The sequence below is a fragment of the Athene cunicularia genome, assembly GCF_003259725.1.
Source record: "Athene cunicularia isolate RWA chromosome Z unlocalized genomic scaffold, athCun1 chrZ_part1, whole genome shotgun sequence".
In the NCBI taxonomy this organism is placed as follows: domain Eukaryota; kingdom Metazoa; phylum Chordata; class Aves; order Strigiformes; family Strigidae; genus Athene; species Athene cunicularia.
The window spans coordinates 3,750,781-3,772,075 of NW_020799142.1; the positions used below are offsets into that span (position 1 = coordinate 3,750,781).

Here is a 21,295-nt window from a genome sequence, read left to right on the forward strand (position 1 = left end):
TGTGAACCATGTCTCGCCAAGAGGGTCCAGAGTTTGACTGTTTCCCCAAGGACAGTGTTTTGACCCCCGAGAAATTACAAGCAGGTGATGTAGCAATATGTCACTTTCTACTGATGCCACCAATTCTGTGTTTAAAGGGGTTTTTAAAATCAATTTTACATACTCAGATAATTTAGAGCATAAATCAAAGAATTAGTTTTGGGATCTGAACTCTGATCTGATGTGTCTAGTTTGAAGATATTGGTAAAAACCTATTTCCAGAACAGAGGTATATTTTAATTTTGAGGGTGTTAGCTCAGTATGCATGGAACAGATTGTGTGTAATGGAGCCTTGTGATTTCACTCTACAAACTAAGTGTCTGAGAGGTGTCACAGTGTTCAGGATCAGTGTTCAGTATCAGAAATGTAACCCGCTTTGTGGTCACATTACCTGTGTCTGTTTCCCCAATTTTAAATAATGGTGTCTTTTGTGAAATGCTTTGACATTTAATTATTTCAGGAGAAAAAGATACAAATATCTTAGAGATATGAAAATAATTACAGTATTCTACTTCATTGAAGTTTAGAAATGCAAGGTTGTATTTCTGAGCCTCTTAAATCCAGTTCATTCCTGTGCAATGAGCTAGGCAAGGATATTGCTGAATTTACTAATGGATGTTGCCAGCCTGTGTTGATAAATGACTAATTTATGCTCGTTTGTTCTGTGTCAGTGTTGTGTTTTAACACAAATACATTTCTTCATCTTGAGCGTTTTCCCTTGCCTAATAACAAAGTGTAGATGTGTTGTTCCAACCTGAAACAGCAAAAGCTTGCTTGTCCACTCTCTTCTCATATGAGAGACCTTCTAGTCTCCTCATCACTTAGTGTCTTTCTCTGCACCCATTTAAATTCACTTTACTTAACCATGTCTTTGTAAAGTGACTTGATAACTCTGGGGATCATGTTTTCTTCATTGTACCCAGGTGCCCTGCAGGCTGGCTGCCAAGAGGTTCAAGTTGCTACTCCCCACTCACTGCTTCCAGGTGACAAGATTCCTACCTGATTGACCTTGCATTGTCATGCTATTTATTTCCACCCTGTTTCTACTGCTCCATTTCTCAGTTCATCAAATTCTTTGTCTATTATGTGTAGTACTCTGAACTTTTGTGAAGCCTCTCAAATTTGTGGGAGCAAGTTTTGATGCCACTTCTGGTGCCAAGGCCAATAATGAAGCATTTAAAAATACATATTGCAGACTGGTTTTGGGGGACTTTTCTAACAACCTACCTCCAGCCCCACAGTTTGCCCATCAGCACTGCCCAGTGTCATCTTGTCTTTGAGCTACTCATTACTCACGTAATCTATTTTTAACTGTGCTTGGTTTTGCATGTGGCACTGTATCGGACAACTTGGTGCAGTTGGGGCAGGTGAGGTCCATTATTTCTAAATAGTTTACTGTTCTTCTCAAATACATGGTAGTCCTTCCTTTACAGGTGAAGGAAAAAGGAGAATTGTTTTGCAGGGCTAGGGAGACAGATATGCATCTCTGTGCTCCCATGAAGTCCAGATGCCTCAGCCAGTGGGGTGGCAGGCATTGCTGGAAGGAGATGCCTAGGTGGCTCGCAGTGTTTTGCTAAACATGAGACTGGCTGCCTTCAGTCCAGTTTTCAGTGTGGGTATACTGACTGCAAACACCCTTAGCCCCAGTTGCCTCACCGTGCTCCCAAAAGATAAAATATATGCTTCCTGCACCTCCCCCGCTCCAGGAGATTCTCTGTAAAATTCTTGCCATGTTCTGAGGTGCCAGTATGAATGCCCTGGTAGTGGAGAGCTGCCGCCAGGCATTGCTGTGGTTCCTGATGGTGTGGGTGCCTTTCCGACAAGCACCTCAGCAGCTAGCAGAGCTGCAGTTGAGCAGCATGGCTCCTGCTGTATGCCAAATTGACAGGAGTGATTTTCTGCCTTTGGCAGTGTCATTTATTGCGCATTTGAGCATCTATTTAACAAAAAAACATTAAGATGTTTTGGATTTCCTAGTTTGTGGTAATCAGCTAATTTCAGTTTATCTGAAAACCCAGAGAGTAAAGTTTGACATTTGAATAAATCAGGAAGTGATTCTTAGTCTGAGGCAGAATACTGTCTTGTAGTGGTGATGTCCTACTTCTGTGTTACGAAAAAAAGGAAGCTTAGGACCTTAGGAGGGGGAGAAGAAGACAAACCAAATCTCCCCTTCAGAAACTGGATTCTTACTCATACTCATTTACCATAAGTATATTTCAGCTTATTTTGCATTTAAAGTATCAGCTGTGCAGTTGCTGTCTTTCTACTGTAGCTCCTTCTCTCATTCCGTTTTCTCAATTTTCTTCATTGTGTGTATGTATCTGGTTAATGTGGTTAATCGTTTTAAGTTCCAAATTAATGAGTGAGAATTCCTTGATGTGGACAGAAAATAGAAAACTGGTATTTTTTATCATTATCTGTCCTTTCATACTAATAATGAATTAAAATAATGGGCAAAAAAGATATTCTAGCTAGAATCAAAATACCTATCAAATACATGGCATACAGCAGCTTCTGTAAATTAGGTGTAAATGAATAATTGGGTGATATACTTGAGTCTAAACCAGCAGATTCTATCAATATTACAATGCAATACTAATTCATGACAACTAATGTGAAAAATCTTTCCAATTCTATCTACCTTTCTATGGACTGTGCAGAATTGACCATGCAGTGTAAGTTCTGAAAAGAAATGTGAACTACAGCTGTTGGTTTTATTAATAAGCATGGAAACTGTTACTTACTAGTTAAAACATACATGAAATGGAACAGAAATAGTCTGCCGTTTATTGGTTTTGGTTTGGTTTGGGGTTTTTTTGTTGCAACTGTTTGAAAGCTCTCCACCTTTTAGGTTAAAACACCCTGATGGAAAAACCACAGAATTTACATAATAGAGTAGATGTTTCAGATTATCTTCATTTCTCTAAAAATGAGGTCTCCAATAAAGCATGACCAGATTTTTAAGAAGAAACTTGTTAGGGATTTTTTTTCTGAAGCTTACTAATAGTGTCTTGGAAATCAAAATTCCATAAGAGGAAGGATTGTTCCTTTTCCCATCTTTGATGATAGGTGCTTAGATTGTGAAGACTTGCTTTTTGAAAAGGAAATAAATTAGTCATATCAAATGCACTACAGCTTCCATTGTTGTTCCTGTTCTTCTTTATGTTTTGTTGAGTTTAAAATGAGAAAGATTAAAACCATTTTCAAAATTTTTATTGGGCAACTAAAACCTTTTTGAATAATTTTACCTGGTTTTAGTAGGCTGGATAATTCAGTTGAGTAATCTGGAAGAGCAAAATTGATTACATAAGGAGGGTCGAAGGCCCAGTGAGAGGATACAAAGAAAATGCTAAATAAGAGCTTTTAATTGTTTCACCTTTTTCAAAGTATTGTAGTAGTGATGAAAATAAATGTTGTTCTGTAAGCCTTTTTTTTTTTTTTTTTTTTTTTTTTTTTTTTTTTTTTTTTTTTTTCTTTGAGCTACAGGCCACATACTTAGGAAATTCCTATGATGACATTGGAAGGGTAACTTGTACATGTATGGAGTACTAGGCTTCCTTTTATTCTCTTGGGCAACTGATGAGTAAGAAATTGAGACCTTCAGCTGTAAAGAGCTTCAAACATGGTTAGCTATGTTTTAGTTAGCTTATATTGTTAGATGAACAACTCTGCTTTTTGTTTGGAAAGCAGGAAACTATTTTAATTTTATATAAATTGGGGTATTTGTTTCTTTCTCCTTTGTAATATTTGAATAATTATGATGTGTTCTAGGACTGATGTTAAAATACTACCTAAAATAATATGGAATATCCTGATAGCAAGAATAGACTTTTATCTTTTTATTCTACTATGCAATATGACTGCTCCTTGTGTTGGAATTTTGTAAGTACGTTTGTTTTAATCTTTATGCCTTGGAGGATATTTTTACGTAAGGCTTGATTACTACTGCATTTGATGCTTTTTTTCTGTTGAAACTTTATATTATTTACCGTTTGCCCTTCATAAAACATCTCCTTTAGTGTGTAGTGTTCCTAGGAATTTTTAACATCTGTTACTAACTTTCATTTAATAAAATAAGTAGGCATTTAGCATTTTTTAAGATATGGTTGACAGTGTTTGTTGTCTATCAAAAAATTATTAAATATGGTCTATCTATAGAGTTTCTTGGTGTTAGAATTGAAATGTGAATAATAAGGATGCTTTTGAATTATACTAATATTTTTTTTTCAGGTATTCTGGCTTTCCCTAATACCTAATGTAATTGTTAATGAACTTCTTTCATGTGCTTAATCATGTGTATCAAATGGAAACCCACTGAAAAAAATCTTTGAACTGGCATTAGTTCTAGGAATTAATAGTTCAGATTACTGGATTTAAATTAAATGTTTAGAAAGTTGAGTGGTAAATGGAAAAGAAAGAGAGTTTTATAGTTAGATAAATTTGGGGTTTTTTTCTAAAAAGTTTAAATTTACTATTTTTCTTACTTTTTTAGGGTTGAGGGTAGCCCAGGATGGCTGCAGCTTCATATGATCAGTTGTTAAAACAAGTTGAGGCACTAAAGATGGAGAACTCCAACCTTCGGCAAGAACTAGAGGATAACTCAAATCACCTAACAAAACTGGAAACCGAGGCATCTAATATGAAGGTATTGCAAGCTTGGTGCCTGTGTGCATCAGTGTTTCTCTTGCTGCCTTTTGTGTCAAGGACTGGTAGTTGCTCAACAAATTTTGTGTGCTTTTATATTCCTACAGAAGTCCTTTTCCAGGATGTGTAAGGGAAAACTATCAAATCTACTTCATAAATAAGTTTTGGGGTTTGTTTTTTTTTTTTACGTTGAAAATTGAAATATTTCCAAACAGTTTTTTAGAAACAGTTTCCAGATCTCATAGCTTCTTTTCTGGTGTGTCATGATAAGTACTACCATTTTAGCACTTCCAGCAGGAAGTCCTATCTGCTGACATGGTTTGACAAAGCAAGTATTGTTCAGCTCTTGAAAACATGGGAAAGACTGGAGGTTTTCAGTGTTTTAAGGTAAGTTTAAAAATTTTGGGGTTTACTACAATTACAGTATTGAACATCCCAGAAGGAAAAGTTAATTTTAAAATAAGGTCTCAAGTTCTCCAGCCTCTCCCAAAGCCTAAATTCATACTTAATATCTGTCCCAGATCTGTCCCATCTGGTGTTTACTGGCTAGATGTAGGCCTTCAGAGCCACCTATCCAGAGAAAACACTAGGCTCAGCTGGAATTTAGATGGATTTTGTTCAGTAGGAAGATACATACACAGCTACATCCATGTGATCCGTGACACTGAACAAGGCAGAATTTCACAAGCATTATAGCTGCATGAATGTAGTGCTCTTCCTAAACTGACAAATCCTGCTGCTTTTGTGAACAGCCAGCAAAACCCAGGCTGCTTTTGGTACCTCAGTTAATATGGCTCAGAAATTCTTGGTATCTCTGCATGTACTCCTGTATAGGGTAGGCATATTCTAAATACTCAACAACATTTGTATGCCCATCTCCTTCCTTTCCAGTCTTGATAACACAGACTTACTGTTCCTTTATAACTAATCTTTATTTTTAAAAATATGGTAATCTCATGAATATAGCAATTCAAAATACTTTGAACTGAACTTTCTTTTCCTTCAGCATGTAGGTTGTAACCTCTATGTTCACTGTAAGAGGAAAAGTTTTCTTGTGTTCTGAAACACTGTCACTAGTTACAACACTTGAAAGAAGCACAATTTTTTCAGATACATTTAATCCTTGCATTGCAGTATAAAATGAAGATGACTCTGCTGCCTAAATTGAGATGAAATTGTAGTCTTTTACACCAGCTACTTGAAACCATGGTTGGCATTAGCAGCTGTGGAAAAAAAATTTGTTTGCTTAGTTATGTATCTGAAAACGACTTCTGTCAGTCATACTGGTTTTCTTAAGATAATATTATTAAAAAATTGTCAGTAACTCTCTCCCTGTCACTGCAGCCTAAAATAAGGGAGGGAAGAGCAGAAAAGATATCTTTGTCATAGTGAAAATGTCTTTTTTACCCTTCTTTGTCCCCATACAGTTCTTCAGTTTTTTAAGTAGATAATTAAATTTCCACTGACCTAGAGACAGACCAGCTGTATAAGCTGGTCTCTATGGCATTCGTCTGGGTTGTGGAATAGCTCTCCATCCTTACTTCCTGCAGACCACCAAATGGAAAGTGGCTCTATCACACTCCACAGAGGAGTGCTTATAAGCATAGATGTCAGATTCTTTCTCTTCTGTAATGCCATTTTAGATCTAAGGAATTTATCCAAAAACACCTCTAACTCAAATATCAAACTTAGTATGTTTATTTTCATTGTGGGGGATGGGTGGGGAGGAGAATGTTCAGATTAAAAAAAAAAAAAAAAAATCCATATTCTACAAATAAATCTTAATCATCTGTGTTCCTCAGGAGTGCTTACTCCTGCATCTGAACGAAGAAGCTGTTTCTTTCCCTTGTTTGTTTCAGATGTGTTTGGAAAGGGTCAAAACCTAGCTTCGACAGGACTTAAACCTGAAAGATGATACGGGAATGATATTGGAATCTATGGGTGAGGTTAGATGGGGATCGTTGCAGGATTCTCTTTAGTGTGGAGATATTTTAGTTTTGCAACCTTTTGGAGAAAGTATGCTGTGACTTTGTTCCACTGAAAGAAACTGCATGGTTTGTATGGTTCCAGTGCCATAATTAGGGATAATTACAAGAAAAGGTGATGAGAAGAACCAGAGCAGTGGAGATTGAAAGCTGTTTGGCTACCATATAAGCAGTTAAAACTCCAGATGTTTTGGAAAAAATGATCCTTTGTGAGAATATAAATGTCACAACGCCCTAGCAGACCCTCCTACCAAATAAAATCCCAAATATTAGTGGGACAAGGGGAGCAGTAGTGGGGAAAATAAGCTGTGGTTCTATGGCAGATACTGCAGTTCATGCACTGTGAATTTTGATCAGTGGGTTAGTGCAGAAACATCTCACAGTGGTTCTCTGGACTGTTAATGTGTTTGTTGTGTCTCCTCTTTTGCCTCATATTCTTTATTGGTTGTGAATGAGAATAGTTAGGAAGGGCATTTTAAAGACAGTCTTTAAAGAAATTTATTTTATGAAGTAGTAGTGTTAAAATGTTGTACAAGTGCCTCATCTTTATAATCACTCCATTTCAGAAATATAAGGTAATCATACTGGAATTAAAAGCTTAACATGAGCTCATTTTGCATATGTATTTATTATAAACTGTTAGTGACCTATATAAGAACGATATCTGAATGCTTCATGTTTAAAGCTAAATTTCATGTTTAAAAGTTAAAAGTGTCTATTTGCTGATAAGAAAACAACGTGATATGTAAAGATAAATGTGATAATGCAAGTCCAAAATGATTAGTAAAACAGTGTCCACTTTGGGTTTTCATTTGTGTTGTCCTAGGGATTAACTATTCAAACAAAAGAAATCCCTCAGAGTGTTATGACTAACTTCAAAAATTCAGTTTTAACTATTAGCTTACTGTCAGATGAAATACAGCAGTTTGGTACCATAAAATGTTCTTTCTACATCAACAAATATGCAGTTTGATTGTTGGTGAAATGGTGATGTCGGCCCATAAATGAAGAACAATGGTTTCTAGATGTAGATAGTAACAGTAACTGCATAAAACACAGACTGTGGACAAATTTAGAAAAGAAACAGCACAGTTTTATTTTAATTCAAAACCTGTGAAATTCATAAAGAGACAAAAAGCAATCCAAATGAGCTATGCTATGTGCATGTAAATTTTAGAGACATTTTGTCACTCTCCTGCCTGGTTCCTATAAAAGACAAGTATTTTTCTGTCAAGGATGGCATATATAAAATCTGGGGCAAATAGGTATGTGTAACAACTTCAAGTACTCAAGAAGCAGCAAAAGAATAACAACATGCTTGATTTCCATGCTCTTTGAGCACTTGGATTTTACAGTAAACTGAGTAATGCATATTACCTTGGTTAGGAAAGCCATTTTTATTATATGTGGTGCTTTGTGGGCAAAATGTTTTCTTCCATATAGTACACTTAAAATTATATTCTACATATAATTTTCCAGTTTATTTAATGTCCTCTGTGTTGTGTCTACATGTATCAATAATAAAATAGGAAGACTGTCACTAGAACTGATGTAGATTTATTGGATGGGTTTTTTAGAAACATTTTAATGACCTAAATGTACATGTAAAGAAACGAGGCAGTGGTTAAACTCTTGTTCTCAGAAAATCGTGAGTTGCTTATGCATGGAGTTTTTTTACAGTTTTTTGTTTTGTGGAGTGTGGGTTTTTTGGCAGATCATTGTCCTCATATAAAGGTTTTAGTTTTAATAATTTTTCTGTAGGTTTTTTGGTTGCTGTTTTGTTTGTTTAAGGAATTCAGATTTAAAATACAAAGTTTTAGAGAGCTAGTTATTATGTCCAGTGCAGGTCTAAAGAGTGGTTTATTTTTGATGTGGATGGTGTTTGTGGGTTTCTTGTGCTATTTAGACAGCAGGATAATAATCCTTGCAATACTGTTATGTTGGATTGGAATAGATTTTGACTAAATAAAAAAGGAAGTGCTAAGGTGGTGTGAGGATTTTGATTCTGAATGTGTTTGTACAATGTTAAGCTGAGATAATGTGGCTGCAAAAGAAATTTTAAGCACATATAATACTTACTGCAGTGTTATACGTACTTTGTGAGGTTGATTAATTAATACTCACATTAGCAGAATTAAAGGTAAAAAGTGTGCTAAAGAAGAAGATGCCATGGAGCCTGTTTTTCATGTTGTGTCTGTCATGATGTATTGGTGGGAATATGTGAAAGCTTGTATCTTATTACTTATTACTGAGTGTAACTTAATACTTATCGCTGTGATTGTATAATTAAATATGATTAAGTTGCATTTTATCTGCAATTATAATTTACTATAATATCTTTTTATGACTATTATACAAATCCGTAGTAGGAATAGCAGACTAACAAGTTAGCAACTTAAAAGTTACAGTAGCTTGTTTCTTTCATTGAAAACAGGGAATTTTAAAAATGTACTGCTTCCACTTGGAGTTTGTTAGCATATGTTTGTTTATTTAAAAAAAAAAAAAAAAAAAAGGATTGGCTTTCAGAATGTTCCAGGAACTAACCGACTTGCGGTGTTTTGACACTCTCTTACATTTTTTGGACATGAACTCTATGTCAACCTTGTATGGAAGTAGCATTTTGAGATCTATAAGCCATAAGAGTTAAAAAAAAAACAAAAAAACCCAAAAAAAACCCCCAAAACACAAAAACAAACAAAAAACAGAAAAAGAGTGCTGATTGTTTATATCAGGTATACTAGTGGCTGAATCACATCCATTTTTTTAGAAGTTTACACTTGTAGTGACATAAGATTTCAGATAATATTGGTACTCTTTATCCCCCTTGCCTAAATTTTAAGATTTGCTTTGAAATGGCAGCTGAGCAGTTTTGTCTCTTGGAATGTGTGACTGCTTTTATCAGACATCTCCTTGATTAGTTAAGTAGGTGATCACATTGTCTTTTAACTCAGAAAACCCCATTTTATGGACATAAAATCGCTTAGCTACCATTTCTTGAAATTTAACCTTGAAAATCTACTCTATTCTTATCAGCTGTCTCTGATTATCAGTGTTTAATGATCCTCATTGTAGAGCACAGAAGGTGCTAGGAGGTATTTTTGTAACTGACACAAGAACTTTTAGTTCACTGTTTCATGGTAAACTGTGTGCTTGCAGATTAGACTTTAAAACCTAACACATTCACGGAGACCTGATGCATACAGTTAACAATTGTGTTGTGCTATATACATATGTGGTGTGTATCTGTCTTGTATATAAGGTTCGTCTATATTTAAGATGTTTAATGGATACTCCTATTTGCAATCCCACCTTCAGAAATTTAATAACAGTTTTTCTTCTAGGGTACTATAAATTACACTTTTTGCTGGGGATATTTACAGTGTCAGATAACGGGACTTCCCATCTCTTTCCAAAAAGAGTGTTTTCAGCTTCATCTTGCATTTTCCCTTTTGCCTTTAATCTTTGGAGAAAAGATTTTTAGCTGGCATCACACACAGTGAAATGTTTCACCAAGGCATACAGAAATAAAATAATTGAAAAATTATGTTAAATTATGAAATCAAAGCATTTGTTACATAGAAGAGAAATGTTTATGTTAAAATAGATATATTTGATCTGGAGTTGCAATTATTGAATAGGCTACACGTAGTAAGCAAACTGATATAATTGGAGAAGTTTGTATTGAATCTTGAATTTAGTATTGTAGGCATATTGTGCATCCTGTTAAACATTGGAGTATTAGCATCATTTTGAGAGCAGTCACTAGAAATCTGATTTCCAAGTGGTAGGAGTTATAAGAGTTTAAGAGGTTGTCAGATATAACATAGTGGATTATAGTTGCTTCATGGAACAAAACCACAGTAGTGATAGCTCCACAGTAATTGCTCATATGGAGCTTAGGGATATTTCCTTACTCTGCAGCTAACATCTTCATGTCCCTGTCTTGAATTTGTCAGCCATAAGATTTACAGAATAAAGAGATGAAACAGATACAGTGAAATGTTAGAAATCAATTATATTCATCCAAGTATTCAAAAGCAACTTAAGTATGAAACTGCTGAACTGTCAGCTGTAAGGTATAACCTATTCCACCCTTTCTCCTTCAGCATTGAGAAGATTGAGGTATTACCCTTTTGGCTTAAAAAAAAAAAAACAAAAACAAAAACCAGACTGTAGCCTAAGGAAGAGGAGAAGGCGTTTACTGGAATGATTGTGAGATCTGGATACTTGAAATTGTGGTCATGCAAATTATTCCCTTCTGTCAAAAATCTTCATCAGTTTGTCAGGCAGTAATTTCTTGTTTGTTCATGGACGCTGAAGTTCCTCTGTGGTAGGTTCCCTTCTTGCAGCAGTTCACTAAGTATGGCTTCTTAGTCAAAGCTTCTCTTCTATATATAATCCCCACTATGTCAACCTCACTGCTTGAGAGATCTTAGTTAAGTACCCACTAACTCCTGAGATCCTTTTTCAGCATGTTTTTACTTGCTGCCTTATGTATCACTTGTTGTCCATTAAACATAATGATACATTGTCAGACTACAGAATTCAAACCGAAGGAAGTTCAGTAATCTTTTTTTTCCACCACACATCTCCATTGCTTTCCAGATTAGTTTGTATGTATGTAATTTTCCTGCAAGATCCTTTACATGTTTAAGTCCTTCTGTTTAGAACAACCACTTGCAATTGTCAGACAGAGGTCAAGATCTGCATTCTGTGTTTAAAATTACCTTAGCATGCAAATTATGGAAGATGGCAAGTGTGATGCCACTCTTAAAGAAAAAAGTTCAAGAACAACTGCTATCTACATATCTGCAAGCTTGAGTTTGTAATGGACATATTGAGAAAAAACACAGTAAAGAACAGACTACTGGTGGGCAAAGAGTTAACATTTCTTTCTTAGGGAGAAGTGTAGCTCACAAATAGGAGTTCTTTGAAGGAATTATTGAGCAGGAGGTAAGCAATATTGACATTGATGAGTCTGCTAGGATTTCTAAAATTAGTGTAATAATGTCCCTCATCAAAGACTTCTGAAGAACTTAAGTTAATTTAGAAGGTTCTTTGATTACTGTCCAACTTAAAGGTAGAAAATAAAGAGCAGAATAAACAGTCAGGGTTTGTTTTTTTTATTTTACCAGTACTGTCCTAGTGAGATTTCTGACATGACCTGTGTTTTTTCAGCATACTCATAAAGTTATCTGAAAAAGAAGAATGAGTTGAAAAAGTTTGACTGATGATTTTCAGTGTCATAAAAATGAACACGGAGTGTGAAGAGTTGCAGAAGAATCTTGTGGTATTGATTGACTGAATTGAATATATGGCAGATAAAATTCAGTGCCCTGAAGTGTAAATCATGATGGAAAACAGCCATAACTTTATATACATAATGAGGAATTTGGAATTATTATGGCAACAACATAGGAAGATACTGAGTATCTTGGAGATACTGTAAATATCAGAAAATATCAGAGGATTTTACAAGTGGTCAGATTAGTGCTTAGTTTAGATCCAAAAAGTCATTCTTGTATTGGGATTTAGTGGGCATACATAGGGAAACAAAAAAAGCTATAATTATGTCAGGATGGACACGTACTTCATCCAGAAGTTGAATAGCATGTTCTGATGAACCTCCTTAGGAAGTATCTGGTAGAATTAGTGTAGGTGCAAAAAAAAGTAGGTGATATGACAAGCTTCCTTAAGTAGCATGATTGAATAGAATAGGGCTTTTCAGGTGGAGAGAGCGGAAAGAGAGAGAGGGACAGGATCAGAAGAACATTGCTGAGCTCTAAAAAATCATAAATAACTTGAGGAAAGTTAATAGGGAATGATTAATTTCCCTCACTACCAGATCAAAGGGACATCAAATAACATTATCAGATAACAAGTGGAAAACAAACAAAATAAGGTTAGTGTCTTATCATTAAGTCTTTGCCATGGGAACATTTTGATGCCAAAAGAATTGATCAGGAGGTAGTACCACTGGAGACATGGTTTCAGGAAGTCAAGGCCAGCTGGCAGATGGAGAGAGAACATACAAGAGAAGGAAACAGTAGGTTTTGTTTTGTTCATGTGTCCCCACAAGGTTCCTGCTGTTGGAGGTGGGATGTCAGTGTGGATGGGCATTTGGTCTGTCTCAGTGTGGAGGACAGCATTTGCTCTTGATTCTGTTCCTGTTTTTCTCACAGCTGGGTTATGCTCCCTTAAGAAGGGCGTAGGAGGACAAGGAGGAGTTTCTCTCCCTTCTAGACCTCCCAAGCATTGTGGAGGAGAGGGAGAGTGGCCTTCTTAGGTGGGGGGAGGGTGTACTGGTGGGCTGAACAAGGGAAGGTGGCAGCAACAGCTTGGGAGCCCATGCCTGAAGAAGAAGAAGAGCCTAGGGTAGAATAGGAAGTGGAGACCTCTGCCTTGTCTGTGATGGAGAGCCCTTTCTTGGACCAGGTAGCACTCTGCAGTTCACATCTGCCCTGCAAGGGTACAGGAGGCACTGGGGCAATCATACAGAAACTCAAAAATAGCAATTGAAGTGTGCCTCTTCAGGTAACTTTTTTCTTTCATTTGAATAGTTAATATTTTTAATTAAAATGTTATCTGATTATCCTGGTTTATAGTTTGTCATTTTATTTAAAAATTTTTCAGTTTTCTTTGGGAGTTCAAGAGAAAGTGTTAATGAGAAGGTCTAAGCTGATCCACCGCAACACTCTGTCCACCTGAAAAGTAGCGTGGTCCCCAGTGCATTTAGTTTTTATGTTCCTTAACAATACTAAATAATTTCAGGAAAGCATTTTTTATGAAAATTTGTATTTAGGTCAATTGGGACTGAAATTTGTGGTAATTTAACTTCAAAAATTCTGTACAAGGTGGCACTAGGATAACTGTCACATTAAAAAGTGGTAGGTTTTGGGTGGCGGGTTTTGGTTTTGGTGATTTTTTTTAGGAAACCATAAAAGTCCACAGAGTTTGAGTAATTTAAGTTGCCATTATGATCCCATAGTTCCTTATAGTTTATGAAGCAGTGGCAAAGTGGTATGATCATCCTGTGATGTCAGTACAATGCTGCTATGAGATTGTGGACACATTACCATTTTTTTACTGTATCCATAAGTTCTGGTGTTTGTTTTTTTCATGTTTTTTCTCTAATTCTGCCCGTGCATGCCTGACTTACAGCTTTTTGGAGAAGAAACCTGTTTACCTGGATACAGATGGTAGTGAAAGAAACTTCTGGGTTTTGCTTGCTACTGGCAGCAGTTGAACATAAATTTTCCTTCCTTAATTAGCCAGTGTGTCACTAACTGATGAGAACCTTCTAGCATGCTCTTAACTTTGCTCATTGCCATGCAAGTACTGTACCTCATAAAGTGCCTGTGTTGCAGCTGCCCTTGTCCAAGCTTTGTTTCCATGCATTTTCCAGCCAACTTCATTTTCCAGTCAATTTCATTTTGTCTGACTTATTTTGCAAAGTTCTAGCTGATGTAGGCAAGGTTAAGGAGGGTTTTTTTATACTTTGTACTCATGGCTCAAGTTATTTGTATGGTACTGACTTAACAGAGCTTGGTTTTCTTCTCTAAACTTCCATTCTTTTAAAGCTTGTTTTGATACGTGCTCTGTCTGGCATACAGTAGAGGCTTTGTCTTGCTTTCGTTGATACTTCACTGAATTTTGTTGTGGTCCAGTTTCAGGGGAGCTTTAAGCAGGTACATAAATTACACTAGACAATAAAGGGAAATGTAGAAGTAACTAGAAATGTTCTGAAAAACAGGTCAAGGTGCAGTAGCAAACAAGGAGTTTGTGTAATGAGTTTCCTGCTTTTGAGAAGAAAACTAAGGCACGGAATCAATTAATTGAAAGCATAAACTTTGTTTGTATCAGTTTTCACTAGTGGGGACATTGCATTGAATCTGACTCCCAGACCTGTTCATTGCTGGTAGCACAAACCTTGTGGTTGAAATATACTACAAAAAAGTAGTATTTACACAGTAGAGTTTATTTTTACTCTTTTCGTCTTTAGATGAAAAAAATACCACCAAGAAAAACTTAAAATGCATTTTATTTTGTTTGGGTTTGCACATTCAAACATTAAGGGAATGCTGGCTTTAAAGGTGGACTGTGCTGTTGTGATTTTGTCAGCTAGTTTGTAGAATCTATGATACAGTTTTACTTGTTCTACAAAATAACCTTCCAAAGTTAACATGCTCAATGCACATAGTAAGTATGAAAATATATCCTTATATAAAATAGTGTTATTTTCTAATTTATCTGTGCAGATGGAGTCTTTAAACACAGATTTTCATGTATATAATGATCTGTAGAGAATCAGAAAGTGTTTTTTCCAGAAAATGTATTTTAGTTAAAAAATATATTTTCAGTATTAAAACTAAACTAAAGCTCCATCCTCTTCTGTCAGCTGGATTTTTTAGCCAAATCATGTCTTCTTGAATGAGCTGTAGTCTCACTATGAGTGGGTTGCATTTGTTATAGAAATTGCACAACTGCAGTCACCATCAGAAAATACTGTCTGCAGACAGCTGATCTAGTGGAAGAGAGTTCAGTGCGAATTGTGACATACAGACATTACATAACACTGTGGCATCCTGGGCAGTCGGTGCTTAAAATCCAATTACATTCAGTACAACCTTCCAAAATATTTTGATTCAGTAATACCATATATTTTGTTTTCAGTGTAACTGAATTATGGTTTGTATTCTGACATAATACAGATTTTTAAAATTCACTACCAGCTAACTGGCTTTGTTGTGCACAGCAATGAATCAACTAGCTGTAGAAATTTCACATTATACCTATTTAATAAGGGACAGATTTGAAAATACAGTAGTAGCATGAGATCTGACATGTTGAAGGTCAGGTCCTCTTCCAAATGTTTGGCCCTGTAGACATTTGCACAGCAGATATTCATACACCCTTGCTATTTGTGAAAGCCTATTTTAGCTTTATATTCATCCCATTCTGCACAACAGGTGTGACAAAAATGGACAGAACATGGTGATGCCTTGTTTTGTTCTTTGAGTAGCCATACTAGCTTTCTCATTTTTTCCACAGGTCTTCATATTTGCTTTATTTAACTGCACGTATGAACAGTCTTACTGTACATAATAGCTAGCTGGTCTAGTTTGAGAGTGCAAAGAGCTGTGTATAGTCTTAAAAGGCTTTTCATCTGGAGAATTAACTCTTAAGGGCACATTGGCAGAGCACTGGCTGCTATCTTTTTGCTGCCTAGTAGTCTCCCATTGGCATTGACAATGCCTATTTTGAGGCTGAATTTCTAAAGATTTTAGTTTCTGCTCATGACAATATTATTTTTCAGTGTTTTTCAACAAATGCATTGTTTGGTGAACTAGTAGGGAGAAGAGGCATTGATTCAGCAGTAATATTCCTTGCCTGTATAAATATTTGTGGAATAGGTGCTAAATTCTGACCTTCCATAACTTGGGCTGTGTGAATTCATCCACTATTTTCTTTCCAGTATATGCTTGGTTTCAGTTAATCTCAATTCATCCTTTTCTGTTGTGTAAGCACTTGAACTTTTGAAGTCTTTCAAGGGGAAATGGTAATCATGGTTAGCATAGGTAATATTACATGGGGGTTTTGTTTGGGTTTTTTTTTTCCTAGTATGAACTTGCATCTACTCAAATTAATTCCCCTACTTTCAGGTGGATTTTCTACATGTAGAATGTTTTTGTGGTGCCCCACACACCAGTGCTTTCGGAAGGAAAGAGGTGATGCCTGTCTTAAAGGTTATAAGAACACAGTTGCATCAGGATTGTGACATGGAGGGGAAGAATACTAGTATTACAGTAGATATATATGCAAGGGATAGTGCAATGGATAGATTTTCTAAAAATTAATTTTGAAGCTATTAATGTTTATTGGTCATTAGATAAATTCTGATGTGTGAGTGGAAGAAACTCCCAAAAGCTGAACTGATTTTTACAACTTGAATCAAATAGTGAATTCTGGGAAATAACTCTCTTCAATGACTGCACAACTAATGCAGTCAGACATTTGAAAATAACTTTCTAGGTTCATGTGAACTAAAAATGTGGTTATAAAAATAACAGCATCTTGCAAAATGCAGACATTTAAAATATCAGTGAATTTATTTTAGTAGTAAAGAAGCAGCAGGGGCATTGTGTTTGATTTTTTTTAAGTTTGTTGGTATGATTTCACAATAAGTAGTATTTTTAGCATGATCTTTGCAATTTTAAAGATTCTACCAGAATCCAAATTGATTTGAACACTGAAAAAAGAAAATTTTTTTAAAAATTTTGGTTTTTAGAATTTAGTTGAAATTGAGCTGGTGTTATATATAGCTGCTGCCATTACTTCAGACAGCATTCATTTTGAGCATAAAATCAGTTAATGTCAGTTGATCTGACAGTGGGCTTGCACTGAAAACTTAATACCTCAATATATATATACAGTAAGTGACAGCTCTTGAGCATGGTGGTATGAAGCAACTATTTTTCTTTCAGATAATGACAGTGTTTGAAATTCAAATGAACAACATCATTTCACATAACAAAAGTTTTACTCTCTCTACAAGGTTAAAAGTTGAGTTGCTCCAGGGTGTCATCATTGCTGTTACTGTTTGGATCTGGTTAGAGGCTTTAGCAACCAGAGTGATTGCTGGGCACTTCAGGCAATTAGAAGAGGTCCCACCAAGCTTAATGAAGTAGCAGTGTAATTTGCCAAAATAAAGGGCCTCTTGGCCCCTGTAAGTGTCGTACAGTGTGTTAAGGCACTGTCAAGGTATGCAAGACCTTGAACTTAAGTTTATGCTATCTATAAACGCATAGAAAATAGTATTCTGGTGTCCATCCCTGTTCCTGCCTTGCTATTTTGACATCTGATGTTTTTGTTGAATTTGAGTGATGGATGTGCTTCTAGTGTATGTTACCTGTTTACACAAATAATAATTGAAACAGAATGCAACACTGGGTTGAAATTCAAAAACCAGTTTCAGTTTAGAGTGCAATTTTATGTTATCTTTTCAACATATTGGGTTAAAAACATGAATACAAATGCTGTCAGAAATTTTCTCATTTAAAAAATACTGCTAATTTGGTTTAAAATAATAGTTCTCAGTCATGTAGTATGCATATTCCCATTCCATATGGTGCTAAGATTAATGTTAAATTACAGTCTGAAATTGTAAATACTTTCTATATTGGTGCAGTTAAAAATGTCTTTATGCTCAAATGTTGTAAATACAGTAGTAACCAAAGGTAAGCATAACTTAAAAAAACCTAAATGGAAGAATAACTCAGTTTGGGTTTTGTTTACAAACACTGAAAAACACACAGTTAAGTCTATGTGTATATATGTATGTAGATGACAGGAATGTCTCTTCACACAGGCCAAGTATAGTTATTAGCTAAAAAGGAAGAACAGGTATGAAGAGTATCTTACAAAAAATTGATTGATAGAATAGCTTTTGTTCAAAATCTTTTTAAATGTAAACTCATGCTTAACTTTAAGAGATCCAGTAAATTTCAGAACAGCTTGTTGGCTTACTATTCCAGCAGATACTGGCCTGTGAGTATATCTGGCATAGTGCTGCCAACAATTTCGTATGTTTTATTTTCATACGCTGAATACACAAAACTTAAAAAAAAAATGAATCCAAGTTAATAAAGCTTATTCTATTTAGAAGGGTTGGAAGAGGGAAGCAAGTAACTTTTACAGAAACCTAAACATAACCTGATTTGTTAGAATTGACATCAGTGCTCCCTTTCCTGCCAAAGAAGAGGTATATGTCTAAACCAGAGTGTCATTTTACAGATACCATCTTTTGGCATATTTCTAAATACAATTATCAGTATTTATACTTAGAATTCTCAAAAATGGAATATACTTTTGAATCTTAACTCATTGGATTTGAAATCTGGCATTTTTAACATTGTTCCACTGTGATTAATTTCTTTAGTCTCTTTAAGTCTCTCTTGAGTAAATTCACAGCCCTTAAGCAATTTTATTTATAACCCTTACCACTTAGCTGGGTGCATGTACTGTTTCTTCTCAGTAGTTTTCCAGTTGCTTGCTGACCAGTCTGATGTTTTTTATTGAACTATCCATAAAGTAGTTGTAAGGTGAGGACTATATTCATAGAGTCCAAACAAAACAAAACAAAAATATTGACATTTTTCTGTACTTCACAGTCCAAAGACTGAAGACAAAAACCTTTTTAAATGATGTCGTTGGGCCAGCTCCACTTCTAAAAGCATTCATTTGTATTTCTGCGGTAGGACAAGATAAACTAGGTTATATTTAAATGACCATTAAAATAATTTGATTTACAGTCTTTAAAAGAACAGAAGAAAACTTTTGCAGCCTTCTTTATAGGTACACCTACGTTTAGTATTTTTTTCATAGTCACTACTAAGTCAGTAAAGAATTTGCTTACGGTGTTATATGTGTATTTATTCAAACTTGCATAACTAAACAGAATATTAATTTGACTTCAGTTAAATTGATTCAGGTTTGTTTGTGGAGAAGATTTTACACTATTTAGCAGATGTGACATCAAATGTAGTATAAAATTATTGTGGAAGAGTATTATTTCAAAGTACTATATTAATCTCAGGGGGAAAGAATGGAATAATTGCATTTAAACATCGTTAGTGTTGAGTCCTGGAGTTATAATAAGTGAATAAATAAAAATTTGCATTATCACAGTAATAGATAGCTTGCCCTGTTTCCTCCAGGTGGGTTATTGCAGAAGATTTCTCTATTCCTTTATTAAAGTAAAATTGTAAATTCCCCAATTTGTTATTCTAGCACCCTGCTTCATTTTCCACAAGTACCTGGCCCAGGGCCTGCATCTTCCTTTCTAACATTTCTCTGCTTCACCAGCTTAGATTTCAAAGTGTGCTTTGATTGAGTTTGAAATTGATGTCATAGCATGATAATGGGCATTGTTACCTTGGCAATGGTACTATAGAAAAGAAATATAGAAAAATATAGGAAAGAACACTTTACCCATTAACTTGAAAAAAATGCGTGTGCTGTTGAGAAAAAGGGGGACAGTTTAAAAACTAAAACTTACAACCTAAATTAATGAATTGTAGCAGAGAAAATTGAGAAAGGTGATCCAGTATGTTTATGTTTACCTGTTGCCAGTGTTAAGAAAAAGCAGTCCCTAGTTGCCTGGACACCTCAGTTACTTAATTTCGTAGTTCAAGAAAAGGTGATAGTATTTCAATATAGCTGTTCATATTGGCTATTGAAGCAGGAAGACTCATAGGCAGGCATCCTGGCTTGTGTCAGAAATAGTGTGACCAGCAGAAGTAGGGAGGTGACAGTCCCCCTGTACTCTGCACTGGTGAGGCCACACCTGGAGTATTGTGTCCAGTTTTGGGCACCTCAATACGAGAGAGATATCGAGGTGCTGGAGCGAGTGCGGAGGAGGGCACAGAGCTGGTGAAGGGCCTGGAGAATAAATCCTATGAGGAACGACTGAAGGAGCTGGGACTGTATAGTTTGAGGAGAAGGCTAAGGGGAGACCTCATCATTCTCTACAACTCCCTGAAAGGACATTGTGGAGAGGTTGGTGCTGGTCTCTTCTTACAGGTAATTAGTGTCAGAACAAGAGGGAATGGCTTTAAACTGCAACAGGGGAGGTTCAGACTGGACATTAGGAAAACATTTTTCACAGCAAGAGTGGTCAGAGAGTGGAACAGGCTGCCCAGGGAGGTGGTGGAGTCACCATCCCTGGATGTGTTTAAGGGTCGTATAGATGAGATGTTGGGGGATATGGTGTAGGGGAGAATTTTGTAGAGTAGGGCTGATGGTTGGACTCAATGATCCCAAGGGTCTTTTCCAACCTGAATGATTCTCTGATTAAGTAGGAAAACATCCTGAACATGCGATTTCTCATATAGCAGAACTGCCACAAAGGGAGGTGAGAAAGAGGCTTCTAAGAAGGCAATGAGAAGAGGGGTTGGATGTTTGTGCTGGGTTTTTTTCCCAGCACCAAGGTGCTGTTCTCAGAGAAAAGGGATTCATTAGTTATTTCTAAATTTATATAAGTTGACAGGTCTTGCAAAACTCCCAAGATCACTCCACATATCCACATTGCCCTTTTAGGCTGTTAAATTAAGGCTGCTGTCTGCAAATGTTAATCTGCCTTTATGTCAGATAGTGTGGGAGGAGTTCTTTGAAAAACACCAGATAACTAGTTGGTCTGACTTTGCTGACAAGGCAGATGTTATGTATAGAAATGGCTGGGCCATATGGCTAATGAGGATGCCCTTTAATGTACTTAAAAGCACAAGCACAGTGGAGATGTCTTTCCAAGAGTAGTAATGTTATCACACCAGACTTGATCCTAAAGGCTGTGCCACCATTAAAAGGTAATGCAGTAAGAGCAGAACTGTAGATGAATTCGCTGAGGACCCAACATGCATACTGTTTCGGGGGATTTTTTTTTTGATTGATTTGTTTAGTTCAACCCTGGTCCCATTGAGTGAAAGGAATTTGGTTCACGCTCCAAGATCACCCTACGGTCTGAACCAGTGTACATCTGGTGGGTCAGATGGGGGTCTGGTATCAGACCAATCCAAACTAAAAAGTGAACGTGGACTCACAGCTTGACTCCATCAGTCAGGCAACATGTA

General features: G+C 36.0%; 1 protein-coding gene across 2 annotated transcripts in view; it reads left to right on the forward strand.

Annotated features, from left to right (window-relative positions):
* Positions 1-4,531: 4,531 nt before the first annotated feature.
* The window catches only part of APC (APC, WNT signaling pathway regulator), a 62,713-nt gene continuing 45,949 nt past the window's right edge, over positions 4,532-21,295 (forward strand). For both annotated transcript variants that reach the window (XM_026865347.1, XM_026865348.1), the window contains exon 1: positions 4,532-4,684. In XM_026865347.1, the coding sequence (XP_026721148.1) occupies positions 4,550-4,684 (135 nt within the window). In that variant the 5' untranslated portion in view covers positions 4,532-4,549. The remainder of the gene's footprint in view (positions 4,685-21,295) is intronic.